This window comes from Sus scrofa, chromosome 8, assembly GCF_054392235.1.
Source record: "Sus scrofa isolate SSC_HxYL_T2T_F1_AM1 chromosome 8, Sscrofa_HxYL_maternal_Yorkshire_Landrace_v2.0, whole genome shotgun sequence".
Lineage (NCBI taxonomy): Eukaryota > Metazoa > Chordata > Mammalia > Artiodactyla > Suidae > Sus > Sus scrofa.
The window spans coordinates 116,770,003-116,790,358 of NC_139390.1; the positions used below are offsets into that span (position 1 = coordinate 116,770,003).

The window sequence follows — 20,356 nt, forward strand, 5'->3', positions numbered from 1 at the left end:
CAAGCTAAGATATTAAAAGTAGCACGAGTTCACAGGAAGCTGTAGTTCTCTGTACTTATAAAACACAGTGGTTTGCAATTGTGCACTTGGGGTCTGACACAATGGAAAAGCATCCCAAGAGTCTTTAGGAGGTGTGGTTGGTTAATTTATAGCTTGCTGGGAAAGCTAAAGAAAATGATGCTCAGAGTTCAAAAAGCTCCCAGGTTAAACACATTACAGGCTAAAGTAGCCTAATGCACTGATTCTTAGAGCTGCCTCTGAGTGATTTTGTGAGCTGGGCACCAAATTTCTTAAATTCTCTATGCCTGTGCTTCCCCTCAACTGAGACATCTGTGACATACGAGGGAAAAATAGAAGGAATAATGAATAGGCTCCTGAAACAGTCTCAAAATTATGATCAGTTTGTCTCTCAACTCATCTTAACCCCCAAATGCAGCAAGACCTGAAGTTTTTGTTGTTTTGTTTTGTTCTTTGTCTTTTTAGGGCCGTACCAGCAGCATATGGAGGTTCGCAGGCCATGGGCTGAATCGGAGCTACAGCTACCGGCCTACGCCACAGCCACAGCCACAGCAATGCAAGATCTGAGATGCAACTGCGACCTACACCACAGCTCACAGCAACGCCGGATCCTTAACCCACTGAGCGAGGCCAGGGATCGAACTCGAGTCCTCATGGATGCTAGTAGGGTTCATTAACCACTGAGCCACGATGGGAACTCCTTTGGCTGTTGTTGTTTTGTTTTTTAAGACCTGAAGTTTTTAAAACACCATTTTAAGTTTTTCAGCCTATGTCACTACCAGCTTTGAATGCAGTGCGGGGATCTAGTAAGTGAGGGATGAACTGAAAGGAGTGAAACCCTGGTTATAGCGACCGTGCTGCACCTCAGTTTCTCAGCCTATGTTGGAAATTCAGAGGAGCTTTCTAAGCCCCAAAGGTCAAAGCAGGGGTCACTCTCTCTGTGAGGCTATCCTGCTCTCACCTTCCTTGGAAGCCATATAAAGCTCTTATAAGCCACCGGCTGAATCACGCAGAGCTTTCCAAGCCCTTCTCCACGCACATCCCTGTTCAGGCTCTCCACCTTTCCCCTTCAATCGCCACCCTAGGTTTTTTGCAACAGTGGTTCTCAAAATCTAACATGCATCAGAATCATCTGGAGGGCTTGTTTAATGCTAATTCCTAGGCTCTCACTCCCAGAGTTTCTGATTTCGGTAAAACTAATGTGGGGCCCAAAAACCCGAGTCAGTTTCCAGGTGATGCTAGTGCTATTGCTGGGAGGTCTAACGTTAAGCACCACTACTTTAGAGTTGAACTGGCCAATTAAATGGTAGCCCTAGCCACCTGTGACTATTTACATAGAAATTAATTTTATTTATTATTATTTTGGCCACACCTGCAGCATGTGGCAGTTTCCAGGCCAGCGGTGGAACCCATGCCACAGTTCTGCGCCATAGCTGCAGCAAAACGATCCTTTTTTTTTTTTTTTGTCTTTTCTAGGGCCACACCCATGGCATATGGAGGTTCCCAGGCTAGGGGTTGAATGAGAGCTACAGCTGCTGGCCACAGCCACAGCAATGCGGGATCTGAGCCTTGTCTGCAACCTACATCACAGCTCACGACAATGCCGGATCCTTAACCCACTGAGCAAGACCAGGGATCGAACCTGCAACCTCATGGTTCCTAGTAGGACTCATTAACCACTGAGCCACAACGGAAACTCCAAAACTGGATCCTTAAGCTGATGTGCCACAAGGGAACTTCCAGAAGTTCATTTTAAAAATTCAATGAAACTGAAATTCAGTTCTTCGGTCAAGCTAGACACATTTTTAGGTACTTAAGAGCCATGTACATAGCCAGGGCCTAATGTATTGGGCAACGGAGATAGAGGACATTTCCATCACTGCAGAAAGTTCTACTGGACAGCCTACGGGTTGCATTAAACAAGTCTCAGGCTTCTACTTTCTCAAGTTCATCCCTTGGGGCTTCTAGAGGGAGAACTGGAGCAGGATGGAGGAAGGGGCTGTGAGTCTTAGCTCCACCACTCACTGGTCTGTTCCCCTGGGCAAGTTAATCTCCCTGCACCTTAATTTTGTCATCTGCAAAATGGGGATTATGATGGTAATCATCACTGAGGGCTATTTTGAAAATCAAATGAGACGACGCATGTGTGAGCATTTTGTAAACCCTTTAGTTTTTGTTCCATTCCACTTCTCCACTAATTACAAGCGTGCTTATTTTAAACATGCTCTACACTGAATGTCTTCTAAGTCATCCCTTTCCTTTGCCTATAGTCCCCAGTCTGCTTAACCTCAGTCTGGTTTTTTTTTTTGGAAGGTGGGAAAGATGTGGGAGGGATTACTATTTCTATTACGTCTCCAACGATGCTGTTATGTGTCTATAGATTTTTGCTTTGCTAGGTAAAGACAATGTCCATGTAATTATTTGGGAATGACCCCAAAGCATATTTCCATGTAAACCAATAAAATAAAATTTTTAGGATACTATCATTGCTTGTAATTCCTGGTCTCCAGACAAATGTATGTATTTTATGTGAGAAAAATACAAGCTAATAGACTTTCATCTTTGATAATTATCTAAGAGAATATGGGGCGCGGGGGGGGGCAACTACAAAAAAGGAAAATGGCACACCTAGTAGCATCCCCAGTATCTCAAGCTGAAATCTGAGCTCAAATTTGAGTTCATGTGTTCTTCTTGAGGCGCTCTCCTATTTGGGGTGGAGGTATCTGTTTGCCTCATTTCCAATAACTGAGCTGAAGAATGGACATGTCAATGACTTTGGCCCCAAACTACTTGAATAGCCTGAAGCATGAGGAGATAAGGGAGTGAATTTATCCTGGGTGGGGCTCAGGAAAGAGACCTGCCAGACCAACAGCTTATGACAGCAAGTCACATGGATGGAATAGAGGTGAATTTATTTCTTTAAGCTACCCAACTTTTAGAAAAATGCTATGAGGCATGGTAGAATCAAAACTACTGCTTCTGGCCCACCAAGGATATGCAAATATTTTGGCAGGACAGGGTCTCATTGGGCCCACTAGCTACCCTTCACTTTTACTTGATGTGGCTTTCCAACAGAAGATCTTACAGGCAAGTGAAGCTTTTCTAAAAGCTCCCCCCGCCCCCGCCGCAATAGTCAGTCTGGCAGAGCTGACCATAACAGTAGGGGCTGTCTTATGCTTCTAAGAAATTTAATCTATTGGCCCACTTAGAGGCTAAATGCCTCACTTGGGGCTGGGGTGTCAGAGGAACAGGTGGTGTGGTTCTTCCTACCAGTAACTGCTGCAACCCGGCGCCAATCACATCCTGCAGGTTTGTTTTGTCCTCTGGGCCCACGGCTTGTTTGTACTGCCACTTTTCAGGCACGAAGGGCCACTTCATTTCCTTTGCCTCCTGGATCAGGGTTCTTAACTCGCTGGGGAGTGAAGCTGAAAAGGTCAGAGTTCAGGTAAGGAAATTGCAGTCAAAGAAAAGGCTGTTGAGTTACCAATGTTATGATGAAGCACCTCAGTGGCAAACTTCTTTTCTTCCCCCCTCTTGCTGGCTGGCCTAAGCTGGTGGTTCTGACTCAAAGAATAATAGCAAAAAGCTATCTGTCAGGGGTGGCCCTGGTGTACTTTGCCCTACAGGTAAACTGGGGTAGTCAGGCATTAAGAAAGGTTTTTAGCAGGAAGTGAAGCACTTCAGTGACTATCTCTGCATGAAGAATCAGAGAAAGGAATGAAGGAAATATTATTTTCTCTGTAAAGTGAGAAAGGGACTGAGATGGAATGGCCTTTGGGGCTTGTGGCAGCTGGGTAATGCAAAGAATCAGTTTGTACGACATCTTTCTTACTTCTCTGAGACCTCACCTCAACTCAGACTTTCACTGTGGACGACATTTGAATATAGACAATGAATACAAAAAATACCAATTTAATATGAAATGGCTTTGTTTGCCATTGGGGATATATTTAATCTCTTAATAGACATCAAACCTAATTAATTACAGAAGTCAACAATCTCCTGTACAAATTTGGGAAACCCAGAAAGCTCTGGAAACCAGAAGGTGTTTTGTTTTGTTTAAGTTCAGTACCCAAACCAGACTTGACTTGACCAGAGGCTACTTATAATCCTACTTAGTGAGATTAGTTATTTTGCTCTGAAAATTTTAATGTTTGACTGTAGATTCTAGCCCAGCTTCTACTGGAGGGTTGATATAACACAGTATATGCACTATACTACCCTTTCCAACTTTTGAAAAAAAATTCTCAATTGTGAAGCACAATTCTCAATTTTGAAAAAGATTCTCAATTTTGGGAGTTCCTGTCGTGGCGCAGTGGTTAACGAATCTGACTAGGAACCATGAGGTTGCAGGTTCGGTCCCTGGCCTTGCTCAGTGGGTTAAGGATCCAGCGTTGCTGTGAGCTATGGTGTAGGTTGCAGACACGGCTCAGATTCCTCGTTGCTGTGGCTCTGGCTTAGGCCGGTGGCTACAGCTCCGATTAGACTCCTGGCCTGGGAACTTCCATATGCCGAGGGAGTGGCCCTAGAAAAGGAAAAAAGACTGGGAAAAAAAAAAAAAAAAGCTTCTCAATTCTGAAGCACACGTGACCCCCCCAGGACTCTGAATAAGGGATCATGGACTTGTATGTGTGACTGCCAGCTCTAAATCTCTATGTGCTTGTCTTGCAGACATCTCAGACTCAACATATCTAAAACTAAACTCCTCACCTTTCCCTCCCTCTCTATTCTCTCTTTTGAGGAATGCTACTACCACTCACTGAGGTGCCCATGTCTGAAACCCAGAAGTTAGTACTTTTTGTCCTCTGTTCCTCCCTGAATCTAACTGGTTATGAAATTCTGTGGATCCTAAGATAGATTTCCTCTTTTTTACTATCAGTAATTCTTGCCTGAATCACTTCGTCTGTTTCATCTTTCCTACTGTTCATCCCCGCTTTGCTAAAAACAAGATGGACCAGGCCACTGCCCTGGAGAAAATTCTTGAATGCTTATGCACATCCTGTCCTCACTGTTTGCATTGCTCTCCCTCAATTATTTCATGACTAAGCCCAGGCCCACTGACCTCATTCAGCATTCAGTGCAAACACTGCCACTTCTCATCAGCCCACCATGATCTCCTAGTGGAATAGAGCTGCCCTTCATAAGTGCTCCCAAACCCACCTTGCTCTCTAGCCACATCTGTCCTCTCATTGGACAGTGGATCGTGAACTCCCTGAACACAGGCATCATGTCCTATCACTTCTATACATCACACCATGATGGTTAAAAGAAAGATTTGTTTACATGAGACACGCTAAATAGGACAAAAGAGATACAACACAGAAAGGGGGGTGGGGGAGAAGAGGAAGAGAAAGAACACCACCTAACTCTGACGTCATGTTCATGACGTCCTTGCCACCAGCTGGGCAAATGTAAGGAAGTCTCTCGATGGGGAAGGACTGCTTGCTTTTAAGGGGATAACGCACGGACCATGACAAGGGATGATTGATCTGGACCAGCTACTAGGGATGACTTACAAATATCACACTAAAACCATTGTTCCTCACCTCCTTCCCCATCCAGTAATCCAGAACTACTGAGCACCCTCTGTGCAATGGAACTCCCCCAGCGAAAGCAAAACCACGAAGCTGGGGACCTATGTGGTCACAATCTCCTCCTACCACCACCGACATCACTTCAACCTCTGAAAATGTTTTCAATATACATGTAGAGAAAATTTCTTTCTTTCTTTTTTTGGGGGGAGGGGTCTTTTTAGGGCCACACCTGTGGCATATGGAAGTTCCTAGCTAGAGGTGGAATCGGAACTGCCGGCCCACACCACAGCCACTACAGGATCCAAGCCCCGTTTGTGACCTACACCATAGCTCATGGCAGTGCCAGATCTTTAACCCACTGAGCGAGGCCAGGGATTGAACCTGCATCCTCATGGATACTAGTCGGGTTCATCACTGTGGAGCCATGATGGGAGTTCTGAGAAAATCTCTTAAAAGATACTTCTAAATAGTCATGAATAGGATGACTATACAGTTCTGTTTGCTTAGGACAGTCCTACGTAATCACAGAGTACTTCTTAGCAGCACCTGCTCACTCTCAGAAGTATTTCGGGTTGGGAGTTCCCATTGTGGTGCAGCAGAAATGAATCCCACTAGTATCCATGAGGATGCAGGTTCAATCCCTGGCCTCACCCAGTGGGTTGGGGATGCAGCATTGTCGCAAGCTCTGGTGTTGCTGTGGCTCTGGCATAGGCTGGCGGCTACAGTTCCAAATTGACCCCTGGCCTGGGAATTTCCACAGGCCGTGGGTGTGGCCCTTAAAAAAAAGGGAAGTATTTCAATTTGACTGATAAATTATTTGGACACTCTATCCATGAGCATTGAGCTCAGGCATCAAAGGAGCAGTTAAATGACAAGAGAAATGTCATTTTTGGATTCACAGAACTGCACTCTATTTTGGTACTAAATAGCTTTAAATATTTTCAACCTTTCTTCATGAGGATAATCTTTTTTTTTTTTTCTTTTTTGGCCATATCCATTGCATATGGAAGTTCCTGGGCCGGGGATCAAATCTAAGCCACAGCTGCCACAACATGGATCCTTAACCCACTGAGCCAGGCTCAAACCCGTGCCTCAGCAGCAACCTGGGCCTCTACAGAGATGATGCTGGATCCTTAACCCACTGTGCCATAGCAGGAACTCTGAGCAAATCTATTTTTCACAAGTCATTTTTGCCTCCTCTTACCAGCCTTTCCCTACAGATCATGCCAAACATGGACAGTCCAGTGGGACTACTGAAATAAAAGATGCCTCTGAAATATGTTTTAAAAATATATAAAATAGATCTCGTTTGGATTTCAGTTCTTTCTCTATCTCAGTGTGGTTGCTGGGGCTAGTCACTCATGTTGATTAGGACAATTTCGAAGGGAAAAGGATGCTGCTGAGAGGAGGAGGGAAAAGAATAAAACCCACAGTGTTCATGTTCGAGTCCGCCGGCTGGCCCTGTTGCCTGAAGTGACCCTGTATTAATGCCTTTCTCTGGGAGCACATGCGGGTGACGACATCAGTGGTGGTGGGGCAGCCTGACCCACGAGCTAAAGCTGCTCAGAAACCACCTGCCTAGGGACGGGCTCTGTGTTCAGACCGCAGCCAACCATGTGGATGGTGCTCGGTGGACCCCGCAGCAGCAGTGGCCATCAGCAAATGCTGAGTTTGGCACAACTCGGCACACGGTGCCCCCCCCCTCCCACATTGGTTTATCAGATTCAACCCACCCCAGCAGTCAGCCCCTGACGGAGCAGTAGCCTGCCTCTCTGATCACTTACTTCCCCAAGCAGCTTCCCTGAAGGGCCATGGCTAATTAAGTGATTTTGCAGTCATGATGTGCCTTATCTGGAATTAAAGTGATTTTTTCTTTTTCTCCTATTCTGAGGTACTTGGGAAGAAAAAGAAACAGAAAATGTTTCCCAATTGGGGGCTCACTAGGAAGCTTAAAGGAATGTGGGCTGAAGAAACAAAGGACACGATGTAGTAAAAAGACAAGAGAAAAAAACTGAGGAGAAAGAACAGAACACACTGTCTCTGCGGAGAACTAGCACCAACCCTGCAGCAAGCCAAGCCAGACACTGATGTATCTGGCGAGCAAAGAAAGAGAACACAAACGAAGGTTGTGAAACAACTGGACACGAGGCATTTGATCTTGAAAAGAGCACGGATGACAGGTTACAAAAAAAATCAGACTTCTAAAGGCACCCCAAAGCTCCCCTGTAAAAATGCATGTGCCTATACAGGAAAATGTGGAGAAGAGATGCTTCTAGAACCTTTCCCCATTACATAATCAACAACAACAAGAGATGGGGAATTATGGGAATCTTATTTCTGTAAGGAAGAGCACATCACTAAAAAAAAAGAAAACTATTAAAAGCAAAAAGGGACACAATTGACAGAAATGAAGGAAAATTTATGTGAATGCTAAAGAGAAATCCAAGGTAAGTAGGCTGCCACTCTAAAACAGGGTAAAGAAAAAATTAGAGTTGCTTTAACATTGTGATTGAAACTTCCCAAATAAAGACTCATCTAAAACTATGAATGGCATAAACTATGAATGAGCAGAAAAGCCAAATGCGTAAATCCTGATAATGATACAGTACGTACTTAGTGTGAGTGGATTTATTTTACAAATGACATGTAAATAAAACAAGAGAAATGTACTGATGATCAAAAAAGGGAGATGGAACTTAAAGAGATGACATATTTGTGGAAACTGTAGAAGTCTATGGAAACTGATGAGGCACAAAAGCCTAGTTTGAAAAAAAGTATGTGCCACCATTCAGAAGTTGCTTCAATTTTTTAATAAGTGAAATTTACGTGCATCAGCCCACTTGGACCCTTTGTTCTTCTTGAACTAAACTGTTTCTTGTAGCCTCATGTTTACTGAAGCTTAAAATTAGAACTGACAGCAATTCACTGCAACAAAGTGGGCTTCCTCCCCTGCCCGTCCACCCGCAGCCCATGTCCCATTCATGCCCTAGAAATCCACTCATCTCTCGGTGGTCATCTGCCAAGAGAAGAAAAATAGGGCAGAGATGAGAACGTGTCATTCAGGCAGGGGAAAGGAGAGCAAACCTGCTGCTCCCTCCTCCCCCCAGCGCCTCCCATCAGGACCTCACCTCTGCACCGCTGGTCCTCCCTCTTGTCCTCCTCCGACACATCTGACGCCTCCAACAAGAGCTGGTCCAGCACTTGCTTGCACTCCTGCAGTAGCGCAGCTACAGCTTTTTGATTATTCATGATGATCACCCTCCCTCAATGATGAGTCGAGTGTCCCTGGGCCTACAGTGATCAATTACCCAGGAGAAGACATCGATCCTCAATAAAAGAGCCCCTTCAAGGCTGAGGTACCTGGTGAACAAAAGAGGGGGGAAGATGATTAACTGAAGCATCATCAATTATCTGTAAGACTCAAGCAGGGAGGGATAATAGAGCAAACACATGAAAATACATGACAGCCCCTGAGGACTTTATTAGGGGTGTGTGTGAAATTACTGCAGGGCCTGGTCTAGATGGGCAGCACCTCGAAGGCATCAGAGAACAGAAGGGAGAGGGTCCTGGTGCAGACCCCAGTTACCCACCGTGAAGTCAGTGGAATCACACGGAGCCAAATGAAATGAATATAGCCTGTGATTTATGGATCTTCTGCACATGTACCATCGGTGCCTCTGGATCCCAATGGCACCACACTTTCTGCCTCTCTGGAAGTCTACAGGAAGCATCTGGCTAACAGCTCTAATATTCAGACGTAAGCACAGGGTAATATGAAGTTTACCACTCTCATAACCCACTGCTGATTTCCCCTGTGCAGTATTCTTTATGGTATTTAGGATCATATAATTTAGACCAAAATAAGCAATGACAGATGCCAAATTTAAAGCTCTTCACTGCCAGGCACATTGCCAAATAAAACCGGGAAATTAAATCTCAGAACACCCAATTTCCTAGACCCATCATATGGACGGATGGATCTACTTATATCCCATTTAACACACAGAGAGTTGAGAGATTTCTTATGTAAATATATCATAATGAGTTACCGCAGTCTAGGTAATTTCAAGAATAAAACAACTCGCTGACAGTACAAAAATGTCTGATAAATAAATACTAAAAAAAAAATCACTTAATTAGCAACATTTTAAAGTTTGAGACTAGCTGATTTACAACGCTGTGTTAGTTTCTGGTGTGCAGCAAAGTCCTTTTCCATTATGATTTCTTACAGGATACTGAATATAGTTCCCTGGGCTATACAGTAGGAACTATATATATGTTTATTTTATGTATAGTGCCCTAACAAATCTTTTTGTTTGTTCTCCTTTCATTAGCGAGTATACACTGTATACAAAACCAAGGAAGTTATTCTCTTTCTGGGTTTGCCAGATCAGATAGTAGAGCCGCTGTGTGCTGTCTGGCTTAGACACTCTTACATGGGGTCAAAGGAAGAGAATGTGTAAAGGAAAAAAGTGCAACAGATATGTGGATGATGCTACTCCCTTTGTTGCCTAGCAAATCATGCAACACAATAATTTACTGCTTTAGTAATCATTGAGAATATTAAAACGTGAATTATTGTGTTGGTGTTAGGGAAAATGTACTCCACTACCTCATGGCTTCACTTTAAGAAGATGGTTTCGAAGTTGAAATAGCAAGAAAATATTTTTCTATCTTCTTTCTATTCTATGACTTTATAGGAACAAAAAAATGAGGGATGAGCTGTGTAATCTAAATTTTGTAATTCTCATTCTATCCTAACTAATATACTCTCCATGTTTTAGGTTTTAAAATACACACACACACACACCACAGACAGAATTGCCAAAGCAAAGTTTTGGGATGTGACAGACTTGTTTCACTGAAACAGTCATGTATTTGTTAATGAAGAACACGAGTTCTTCACACAACATTCTTGTTACTTGACAGAGCATCACATAAGTGAATCATGAAATAAGTGAGGTCATGAAATTAGTTACTGGAAGTATTGAAACATAAAATTTTTTTGGTCTTTTGTCTTTTTAGGGCTGCACCCACGGCATATGGAGGTTTGCAGGTTAGGGGTTGAATTGGAGCTGTAGCTGCCAGCCTACTCCACAGCCACAGCAACTGGGGACCCGAGCCAGGTCTGTGACCCACGTCACAGCTCATGGCAACAATGGATCCTTAACCCACTGAGCAAGGCCAGGGATTGAATGTGCATCCTCATGGATACCAGTCAGGTTCGTTAACCACTGAGCCATGACGGGAACTCCCATAAATATAAATTTAATCTCTTCTGTTTAAGATGTTTCAGAAAATATTCCTGCATAGACTGGGTTGTTGGACTAAATGGTTTTCAATGTTCCCTTTAGCTCAAGTGTTTATAAGCCAATGTTTTATGGTATTAGCTGGCCATTAGTGCTCCTTTTTATGAAAAGAACTAAACAGTAAAGCTGGTTAAAGAGTTAATTAGTAGGCTAGAGGGAACAAGAGGCCATAGCAATGATATCCCCCATTCCCACCATTCTCTGAAAAAGGGATATGGTGGTTATAAGAGGAGTCTGAGAAATGCAGTTGGTGGATGAGAAGGTTAAGAACAAACTTTCCTGGGAATGAGTTATGGGTGAGTAGGGCACTTGACTTTCTTCAAGTCTTAAATTAAATCAAGAAGGGGGTTCTCTTTCCCAGGATCCTTTTTTAGGATTTCAGGTAGAAAGAGAGTGCAATAAGAAAATATCAACAGCTCATGCACAAGAAAATAAAACTGCACCATAACTTCAATAGCATATCACCCCTTTGTCTAAAGGCTTCTAGGAATGTTTTACTGGTGCTATATCATCCTCTTAGGATAGACAGTCTTCCACTAGATTAGCCAACTCAAATGAATTTAATTGCTTTGTTTCTATTAATATTTTAAGCAGAGAGGGTATGTATTAAAAAAAATAGGAGAACTAGTATACATGATGTTCATTCTCTACCATTAACTATTTGTGAGACCTCTGAGAGTCACTTTTGAGATTCATTTTTCTCATCTGTATTTTGAGGTGATTGGTTGGGAACAACTGTTAAAAATCTTTCTAGGTCTTAAATTACATACTTAGCAGGCGTCTAGACAGACCAGATTGTCTATTGCTAAAGAATATCTGATATTTATTTACTGAAAAGTTCCCAGCCCTTTTCAGAACCCTTAAGTATAATATTTTTATGTATACTTTTCTCTGTGGTTTAGAAGTATTGCCTTGAGTCTTAGAAGAGGATTATTAAATAGTCTGCTTTGCTTTTGTTTCCTCACTTGAAACCCTAATTCCTGATACACAGGATCATAAATCTCTTCCTTTTGTCTAAGTGCTATGAAAGAGAGATAAGATACATGGTTTTGTGACGGCAAACAACAGGACTTGACCTAATCATCGGGGTAAAGCTGGTTTAGGTCAAGGGGGGCTTCCTCGAGGATGTGATGCCTGAATTCAGCTCTGAAAGAGGATCAGGGCTTAATGAAGTTAGAGGGTAGGAAACAGCCCTAACATAGAAGGAACTATGGAGGGAATGAAAGAAGGCCAGGTTGGCTGAACTAGACATAAAAGGAGAAAGTTGATATGAAGTGATGCTAAGAGAGGTAAGCAGGGACTGTGCAGGTAGGCCCTTGTGCACCAGGTAAGGAATTTTTGTTTACTCTAAGAATCACAGAAAATTACTGGTAGCAGTAGGAACACAACTGGATTTGCATTTGGAAAAGGTCATTCTGTTTTGACCATTGTCTATTAAGGTCAGGGAGGAAGAGGGTGACTGTAGGTAGATCAGTTATGTACTTATTGCAATAATCCAGGTCAGAGATATATCAGGACTTTGGACCAGAGCGATGGTATCAGACATATAGAAAATTGGACAGATCCAAGACCTGTTTAGGGAGTAGATCCAGTACTGATGTTGGATGGATATGAATGGTCTTAAGGATGAGTCCCAAATTTCTGCCTCACTGACTGGACAATATTACCATACTTTGAAACAGGGAGCATGGAAGAGACAAGACATAAATACATCTTCTATTTCTAATAATAAAGATAGTAAGGAAGATAAATCATACTGTCCAATATAAGCAATCAGATTTTAACCAAGAAAGAATCTCTAAAAAGGAATAAGAGATTTCCAAGATAATATTTATTACGTGTTACTTCCCAAAATGTACTGAAGATTTTCTTTATACTTTTTGAAAGTTATAGCATTTCCCCTTTCTTCTGTGGAATTCAGGAGAGACAATAGGAAGAAAATACTGTAACATGAGAAATACTTTGGAATCCAACCATCTGTCTAGGCTTGTATGGTTCATTGTTAGGCATAACAGAGGTTGGAGCCCAGGAACTTTTCCTTCAGGCAACAGTCCTGCTGGAAATTTTGGTCAGCTTCATTTATAAAAGAATCGTTTTCAATTTAAACACATATTAATTTTGCCCCCCTGAACTCTGGTACTATGTGAGCTATACATTATTTCTGAATTGGAAAATGGATGGTTCCTAGTATTTTTTGTTATCTGTGGATTATTTTTTCTATTTTAATGTCACCCATATATTTTTCCTTCAAAATCAAACAGAAAGAGGCCGTAAAAAGCAATCAAATATGCAAACAGATAATTCTAGAATAACACCAGATACCCAACAAAGTTAGAATCATACACCCTAAGTCACACACGCACACACATAACCAAAAGGTCATGTATTCATATATTCTGTGTTTGATTCTGGCATATAGGTAGATACTTTAGTTCTTTTGATGACTAATAATTTAGCTGAGTGGTTGAGTTATATTATAGAATAATTGGCAAGTCAGCCATCATTAAAAAGATGCAAATCAGTGGATTAGTCAAAGCCCCACTTCTTTTGCAATTGTGTTTGAGTCTTTTCTGCTGCTCAATTGGTATCTTTATTAGAGGATAAATTAAGGAAAATAAAAGAACTTCAAAGGTATTCCATGGTTTACTGGTTGCCACCTCCATAATAATCCACCAGCGAGCTAGTGAGAATCCTTAGGTCTGAACATGTGGGAAAGCATAAAGAAATAAAAAGGGATGATCTCTACAGTCAGGGAGTTTATAATATAATTAGAGGAATAAGACATAAATACATAAAAAATGAACTATACAAAGCATATCACACATGATTATATTCCCAATACGTAACTTAAATTATCTTTGTTGGAATTCAACTGATGGGTGGTTAAATTTATAAGGAAGCTAACAGAGCTCATTTAATTTATATGCACATGAATTATTATACTACAAATACTTTTTCATCTCCAAATTATTTATTGTATTGTTTTTAGGAGAAAATGTACTTTGGTTTCCAACATAGAACAAGAATAGGTTTCTCCAATCAAGCACCAATAATGATAATCCAGCCTTTCCCACTCTTTCACTCTCTTCTGAGCAACCCCACACATCAACTCTGACCATATTACCTCTCATACTGATTAGTGGTGAAAATGCCTAAATAAAAGGAGAGAACGAAATCTGATTGGATCACAACTGTGGGGCTTGGTTAGATATGTTTGTTTGCATTCCATTGTATTATTATTATTTTGCTTTTTTTTTTTTTTTAGGGCCGCATCTGTGGCATATGAAAGTTCCCAGGCTAGGGGTCGAATTGGAGTTGCAGCTGCCAGCCTATGCCACAACCACAGCAATGTGGGATCCGAGCTGCGTCTGAGACCTACACCACAGCTCACAACAATGCTGGATCCTTAACCCACTGAGTAAAGCCAGGGATCCAACTCACATCCTCATGGACACCAGTCAGCTATTTAACCCTAGGAGCCACAACGGGAACTCCTGATATGTTAGCATTTTAAAACTGCATAAAAAAGGAGAAGGCAACTTCTAAGCCACTACAAATCTAAAGAGTAGACTTTTATTTATGCTCTGACCAACATTCCTGCTGAAAACTAAAAATGCTGGAAAACCAAGTTAAAAAAATGGCAAGAAAGGAAGGACTACTCAGAAGACAAAAATCAAGTAAAAGCTGTAACCCAGAAAGTTATCATAGAAGCTAGTCTTTGCTTTGAGTGCATTTGCCAAACACTGAGCTGAAACTGGTTTTCACTGTCTTGGACCATGAAGAATAGGAAATAAAACCAAAAACCTACCCAAGTGGAAAGTATAAGAGAAAACTGCCCCCTGCATAAAACTGACATCCTAAGATGTTGCACCTTTAGGGTAAGGGTGAGCTAAATATACATTCTCATCTTCATCCCCTACTTCCCAGGAAAATTGTCTGTTGCAAAACATGCTGCTTCATGGAAAAGAACAAAAATTTTTCCTTTGAGAATTTGAAGCCACAGATCCACAAAACCTCTAGCTGATACTTATTTTTAAATAAGTTATATAAAAATGATCCTAGATTGGTGGTTTTCTCAGAGAAGGCAACTTCTGGAATGAAATATAATCTTCTCTAGAGGAATCTGATTTCAATCCAAGTTTCAAAGAATTCTCACCTATAAAATGCCAAGGAATACAAGCTCCTGGTCAAAGTTCACAAAATGCATAAAATAAAAAAGAAACAATGACTGAAAGCAGAAACAACAGACAGTAAAATTAGACCCACAAAGACTTCAGAAAATAGAATTATCAGATAAGGACTACAAAATACATGTTTAAAGAACTGAAAGAGTATGCTGAGTGTATGAGTAAAAAAGAAACTATAAAAAGGTACAAGCAGATTCAAAAAGCATCAAATAAAATTTCTAGAAACAATAATTAAAAATTTTAAACTCAATGAACTGGATATATTTGATAAAATATTAGCTATGGCTGAAGATAGACTGTTTAACTGAATGATTCACCAGAACATATCACCTAGATTGCAACAGGAAAAGACAAAGGGATGGAAAATACGAGGTTAAGAAACACTTAGGATTGATGGAAAATCTGTAACATGTCTATTCAGAGTCCTAGATGGGAAGAAGCAGAAGAAGCAGAGACATTTGGAGAGATAATGACTAACAACTTTTAGAGCAGGAGAAAGAAAATAATCAAAATGTCCACAATTCTCAAGCAGACTAAATAAACAAAAATTCACACCAAGAAATATCACAGCGAAACTAGGTAACACAAAAGACATAGAGAAGATCTTTAAAATGGCCAGAGAGAAAAGACAGATATCTTCAAAGAAATCAAAATGAATTTATAGATGCCTATCTAAAATCAACAATGAAAACTAGAAGACAGTGAAAGGATAGATTTAATATGCCAGGAAGCATATTAAAATATTTAAAAGTAAACATCAACAGTTCCTTACCAAACATACCACTAGAGTATGTAGTTTAGATAGACACAAAGTGATCACTTATGAAGGGCCTGAGATTCAATAATAAGCATAAAAGTGCTAAGTTATTGGCTAAGTACAAAGAAACATTGATTAAGTTTCTGTCATGGCTCAACGGTTAATGAACCTGACTAGTACCCAGGAGGACGAGGGTTCAATCGCTGGATTAAGGATCCAGCGTTCCTGTGAGCTGCAGTGTATAGGCTGCAGAAGTGGCTCAGATCTGATGTTGCTGTGGCTGTGGTGTAGGCCAGCAGCTACAGCTCTGATTACACCCCTAGCCTGGGAACTTCCATATGCCTTGGGTATGGCCCTCAAAAGACAAAAAAAAAAAAGAAAGAAAGAAAGAAAAGAAAGAAACACTGATTTTATAAAGCTACAACAATGTCTTGTGGGTGAAAAAATAGAAAAATACACATATAAACACAAATAGTGTATATGTTAGGAAGAGAGTTTGTTCAGGAAGAGTGGAGACATTAACTTTAGACTCTGATTAAAATTACTAAGATAAACCCCCAAAGCTAAAATAAAACACAGGGAATTCCCATTGTGGTTCAACAGTAACAAACCGACTAGTATCCTTGAGGATGTGAGTTCAATCCTTCGTTGCTGCAGCTGTGGCACAGGCCAGCAGCTATAGCTCCAATTTGACTCCTAGCCTAGGTACTTTCATATGCCCCAAGTGCAGTCCTAAAAAGACAAATAAAATAAAATAAAACAAAACATATAACTCTGAAACTAGTAGAAGGAAAAAATTGAAAGAAAATCTAAAAGATGGTAAGAAATAAAGAAAATTAAGAAATATACTTCTAAATGACTCACAGGTCAAAGAAGTCATTATTATGGAAATTAGAAAATACTATAATAGAATGATAAATACTACATAACAAACTGTGTGGAATTCAGTCAGAATGGGATGTAACCATGTCAATGCCTCCAATAAATATAAATGAACTAAATATTGCAGTAAAATGATAAACACATTTAGACTAGATTAAAAAATAGCTACATGGATTATTTAAAGCATAAGAATATAGAAATGTTAAAAGTAATAAGATGGGAAAAGATATACTAGAAAAATACTAACTAAAAGAAAGTTGATATACCTATATTAATTTCAGATAAAATAGACTTTAAGGCAAAAAGCATTAGTAGAGATAAAAAGGTCACTTCACAACGATACATAGTACAGTTCACAAAAAAGATATAACACTTCTAACCTTATACATATCCAGTACCATAAGTTCAATATACATGAAATAAACATTGAAAGAACATAAAGAAAAATATGCAAATACATAACCGATAGTGGGAAAATACAGCACACTTCTCTTAGAAACTAATATATTAAGCAGATGAAAGTCAGTGATGGTGTAACTGATTTGATTAACACAATTAACAACTGATCTAATAGATATTTATGAAACAATATATCCAACAACAATAACAGAATACACATTATTTTGAAGCATATCTGGAACATTTACAAGAATTTAACACCTACTGTGTTGTAAAAGAAATCTAAACACATTTCAAAGGATTAATGTCATGCAGATGACCAAAATGCAATTAAGTTGGTAATCAATAACAAAAAGATGATGAGATAAAAACCTTTATATAGAAGAAAACTAAGAAATATGCTTCTAAATAACTCACATATGTCTAGATAGAAACCTTTATACAGATGAAAATTAGAAACATGCTTCTAAATAACTCACAGTTCAAAGAAGCCACCATTATGAAAATTAGAAAATATTATAATGGAATGATAAACTCTTCAATCAAAATATGTGGCATTCAGTCAAAGTTGAATGTAGATGGAAGTTTATAGCCTAAATACTTATAATAGAAAAAAAAGAACTTTGGAAAATTAAAGAGTTAAGCTTACATAACCAAAAAAAAAAAAAAAAAAAAGGAAATGGATAGAAAAGATAAACTAAAAGAAAGTAGAAGAAAAAATATAAGAACAGAAATTAATGAAATAAAAAAAATACCCATAGGAAATTCAACAAAATAGAATTATTTCAAAAGACTACTACTGGCAAACTTAATTGGACCAATAAATCTAATCTTATGCAAAGTATACTTTAAGTCAGCAACAAATGGTTAGAAAAGGTAAATTAATAAAAATATACTATTTACAGAAGTTCCTTCTTGGCACAGCAGGTTAAGGATCTGGCATTGCCGCTGCAGCTGTGGCACAGGCTTGCAAGTGTGGTGTGGGTCCCTGGCCTAGGAACTTCTACAGGCTGTGTGTGTGGCCCCAAAAAATAAATAAATAAAAATACACCATTTACAATGACATAAAAATATGTAAGTTATAATAGAAATAATACATATGTGTGTATATAAAGTACCTAAGAATAATTCTAACAGTAAATATGCCAAGACTTTTAGAGAGAAATTATAAAACTTACTTCACTAAAAGACATTAATGAAAATCTAAACACATGAGGATATCCCATATTACTGATGTAGAAAACTCAATATTATCAAGACATCGATTTCAGCAAATTAATCTAAATATCTAAATGCCAAACAAAACAACTCTGTGTGTGTTTGTGTGCAACTTCACAAGATGGTTCTAAAATTTATGTGGGAGAACAAAGTTCAAGAATAATCAAGAGGAGTTCCCGTCGTGGCGCAGTGGTTAACGAATCCGACTAGGAACCATGAGGTTGCGGGTTCGGTCCCTGCCCTTGCTCAGTGGGTTAAGGATCCGGCGTTGCCGTGAGCTGTGGTGTAGGTTGCAGATGCGGCTCGGATCCCGCGTTGCTGTGGCTCTGGCGTAGGCCGGTGGCTACGGCTCCGATTTGACCCCTAGCCTGGGAACCTCCATATGCCGCGGGAGCAGCCCAAGAAATAGCAACAACAACAACAACAAAAGACAAAAAAAAAAAAAAAGAATAATCAAGATACTCAATGAAAAATAACAAGGGAGGAGAGGGTGTGTCATACAGATGTCAATAACTAATATAAAATTACATTAAATGATACAAAAATTACTGGCAGTAGGACAAATTGATCTTCTAAATAAAATCGGAAGTCTGACAAAAGAACCACATGCATATGAAAACTTGATTTATCAAAGAGCTCAATACATCACACTGAGCTAAATGGTTTCTTAAATCAAGTCAGATTAAAGACCTAAATGGGAAAGGCAAAACCAAGCAACCTCTAAAAGAAAATATCTTGGGAGTTCCCGTCGTGGCGCAGTGGTTAACGAATCCGACTAGGAACCATGAGGTTGCGGGTTCGGTCCCTGCCCTTGCTCAGTGGGTTAACGATCCGGCGTTGCCGTGAGCTGTGGTGTAGGTTGCAGACGTGGCTCGGATCCCGCGTTGCTGTGGCTCTGGCATAGGCCGGTGGCTACAGCTCCGATTCAACCCCTAGCCTGGGAACCTCCATATGCCGCGGGAGCGGCCCAAGAAATAGCAACAACAACAACAACAACAACAAAAGACAAAAAAATAAATAAATAAAATAAATAAATAAATTAAAAAGTCTGTTTAAAAAAAATAAATAAAAATAAAAGAAAATATCTTTATAACTGTTGCTTAGGAAAGAATTTCTTAAACACTTGCCAAAAAAAAAAACAAATAATAAAGGAAAAGATAGATACATTAATTTATTGGAAAGACGAACATCTGACTAGTAAAAAGACATCACAAAGAAAGTGAAAAGACAAGGCACAAACTGGGAGAAAGTAATTATAATACAGGTAACTGACAAAGGATTTCCACCCAGAATACATAAAGACTTCCCATAAATCAATGAGAAATGGACCAACCACATAGTATCAAAAGAATGAGCAAAAAAGCAACAGATACTTCACACAAGGAAACATGATGACCAATGAACTTATGAAAAGTATCCAACTTCATTAGTAAGTAGGAAATATAAATTCCAAACTACAATGAAAAAACATTCACAACCCCTTGACTGGAAAAAAATTTAAGCTGAACATGAGTTGCCAGTTATTCCTATCCACCACTGTTTGATGTTATCCAGTAAAATCAAAGATGTACACACATTGTGACCCAATATTCCCTCTTAGTGTCCACTCGTTTAGGGAAGCTCTTGGACCTGTGTCTAGGAAACAGGTATAAGAATGTTCACAGTGACACAGTTTATAATAGCAGACAAACAAAGGAAACATATGTCCATCAACATAAGAATGAATTAGAAAACTGAAGTATATTTATACACTGGAATGTAATAAGCAAATGAATGAATTACAGTTACAACATGCATGGGGCTTAGAAATATAAACAGGAAATCACAGATGAATACACACAGAAAATCTATAAATACAGCGAAATAATATATTAATATATAGGTACAAATATATAAGGTAAAATGACAAAAAAAAAAAGCCAGCCAAAGAAGAAAAGTGATTTTTAGTAAACTAGAAATTCAGAACAGTGGATTTACTGAGGGGAGAGTGAAGGTGGGAAGTAAGTGTACAAACCCAGGCGATTTCAAACAAAGTAACTGGTTCTTTTACTT

The 20,356-nt window shown here is 39.7% G+C and overlaps 1 protein-coding gene across 10 annotated transcripts in view; it reads right to left on the minus strand.

Moving 5' to 3' along the window:
- ALPK1 (alpha kinase 1) overlaps window positions 1–20,356 on the minus strand; it is a 162,294-nt gene that overhangs the window by 91,919 nt on the left and 50,019 nt on the right. For 5 of the 10 annotated variants that reach the window (XR_014813157.1, XM_084973175.1, XM_003129245.7 and 2 more), the window contains exons 2-3: window positions 8,681–8,912; window positions 3,289–3,443 (exon numbers count right to left, since the gene is read on the minus strand). Coding sequence is in view for 4 of the 10 variants with exons in the window: in XM_003129245.7 (XP_003129293.6) it covers window positions 3,289–3,443; window positions 8,681–8,801 (276 nt within the window). In the remaining 6 variants the exon portion in view is untranslated. The remainder of the gene's footprint in view (window positions 1–3,288; window positions 3,444–8,680; window positions 8,913–20,356) is intronic. The other 5 variants (XR_014813158.1, XR_014813159.1, XM_084973176.1 and 2 more) reach the window with 1 other exon arrangement.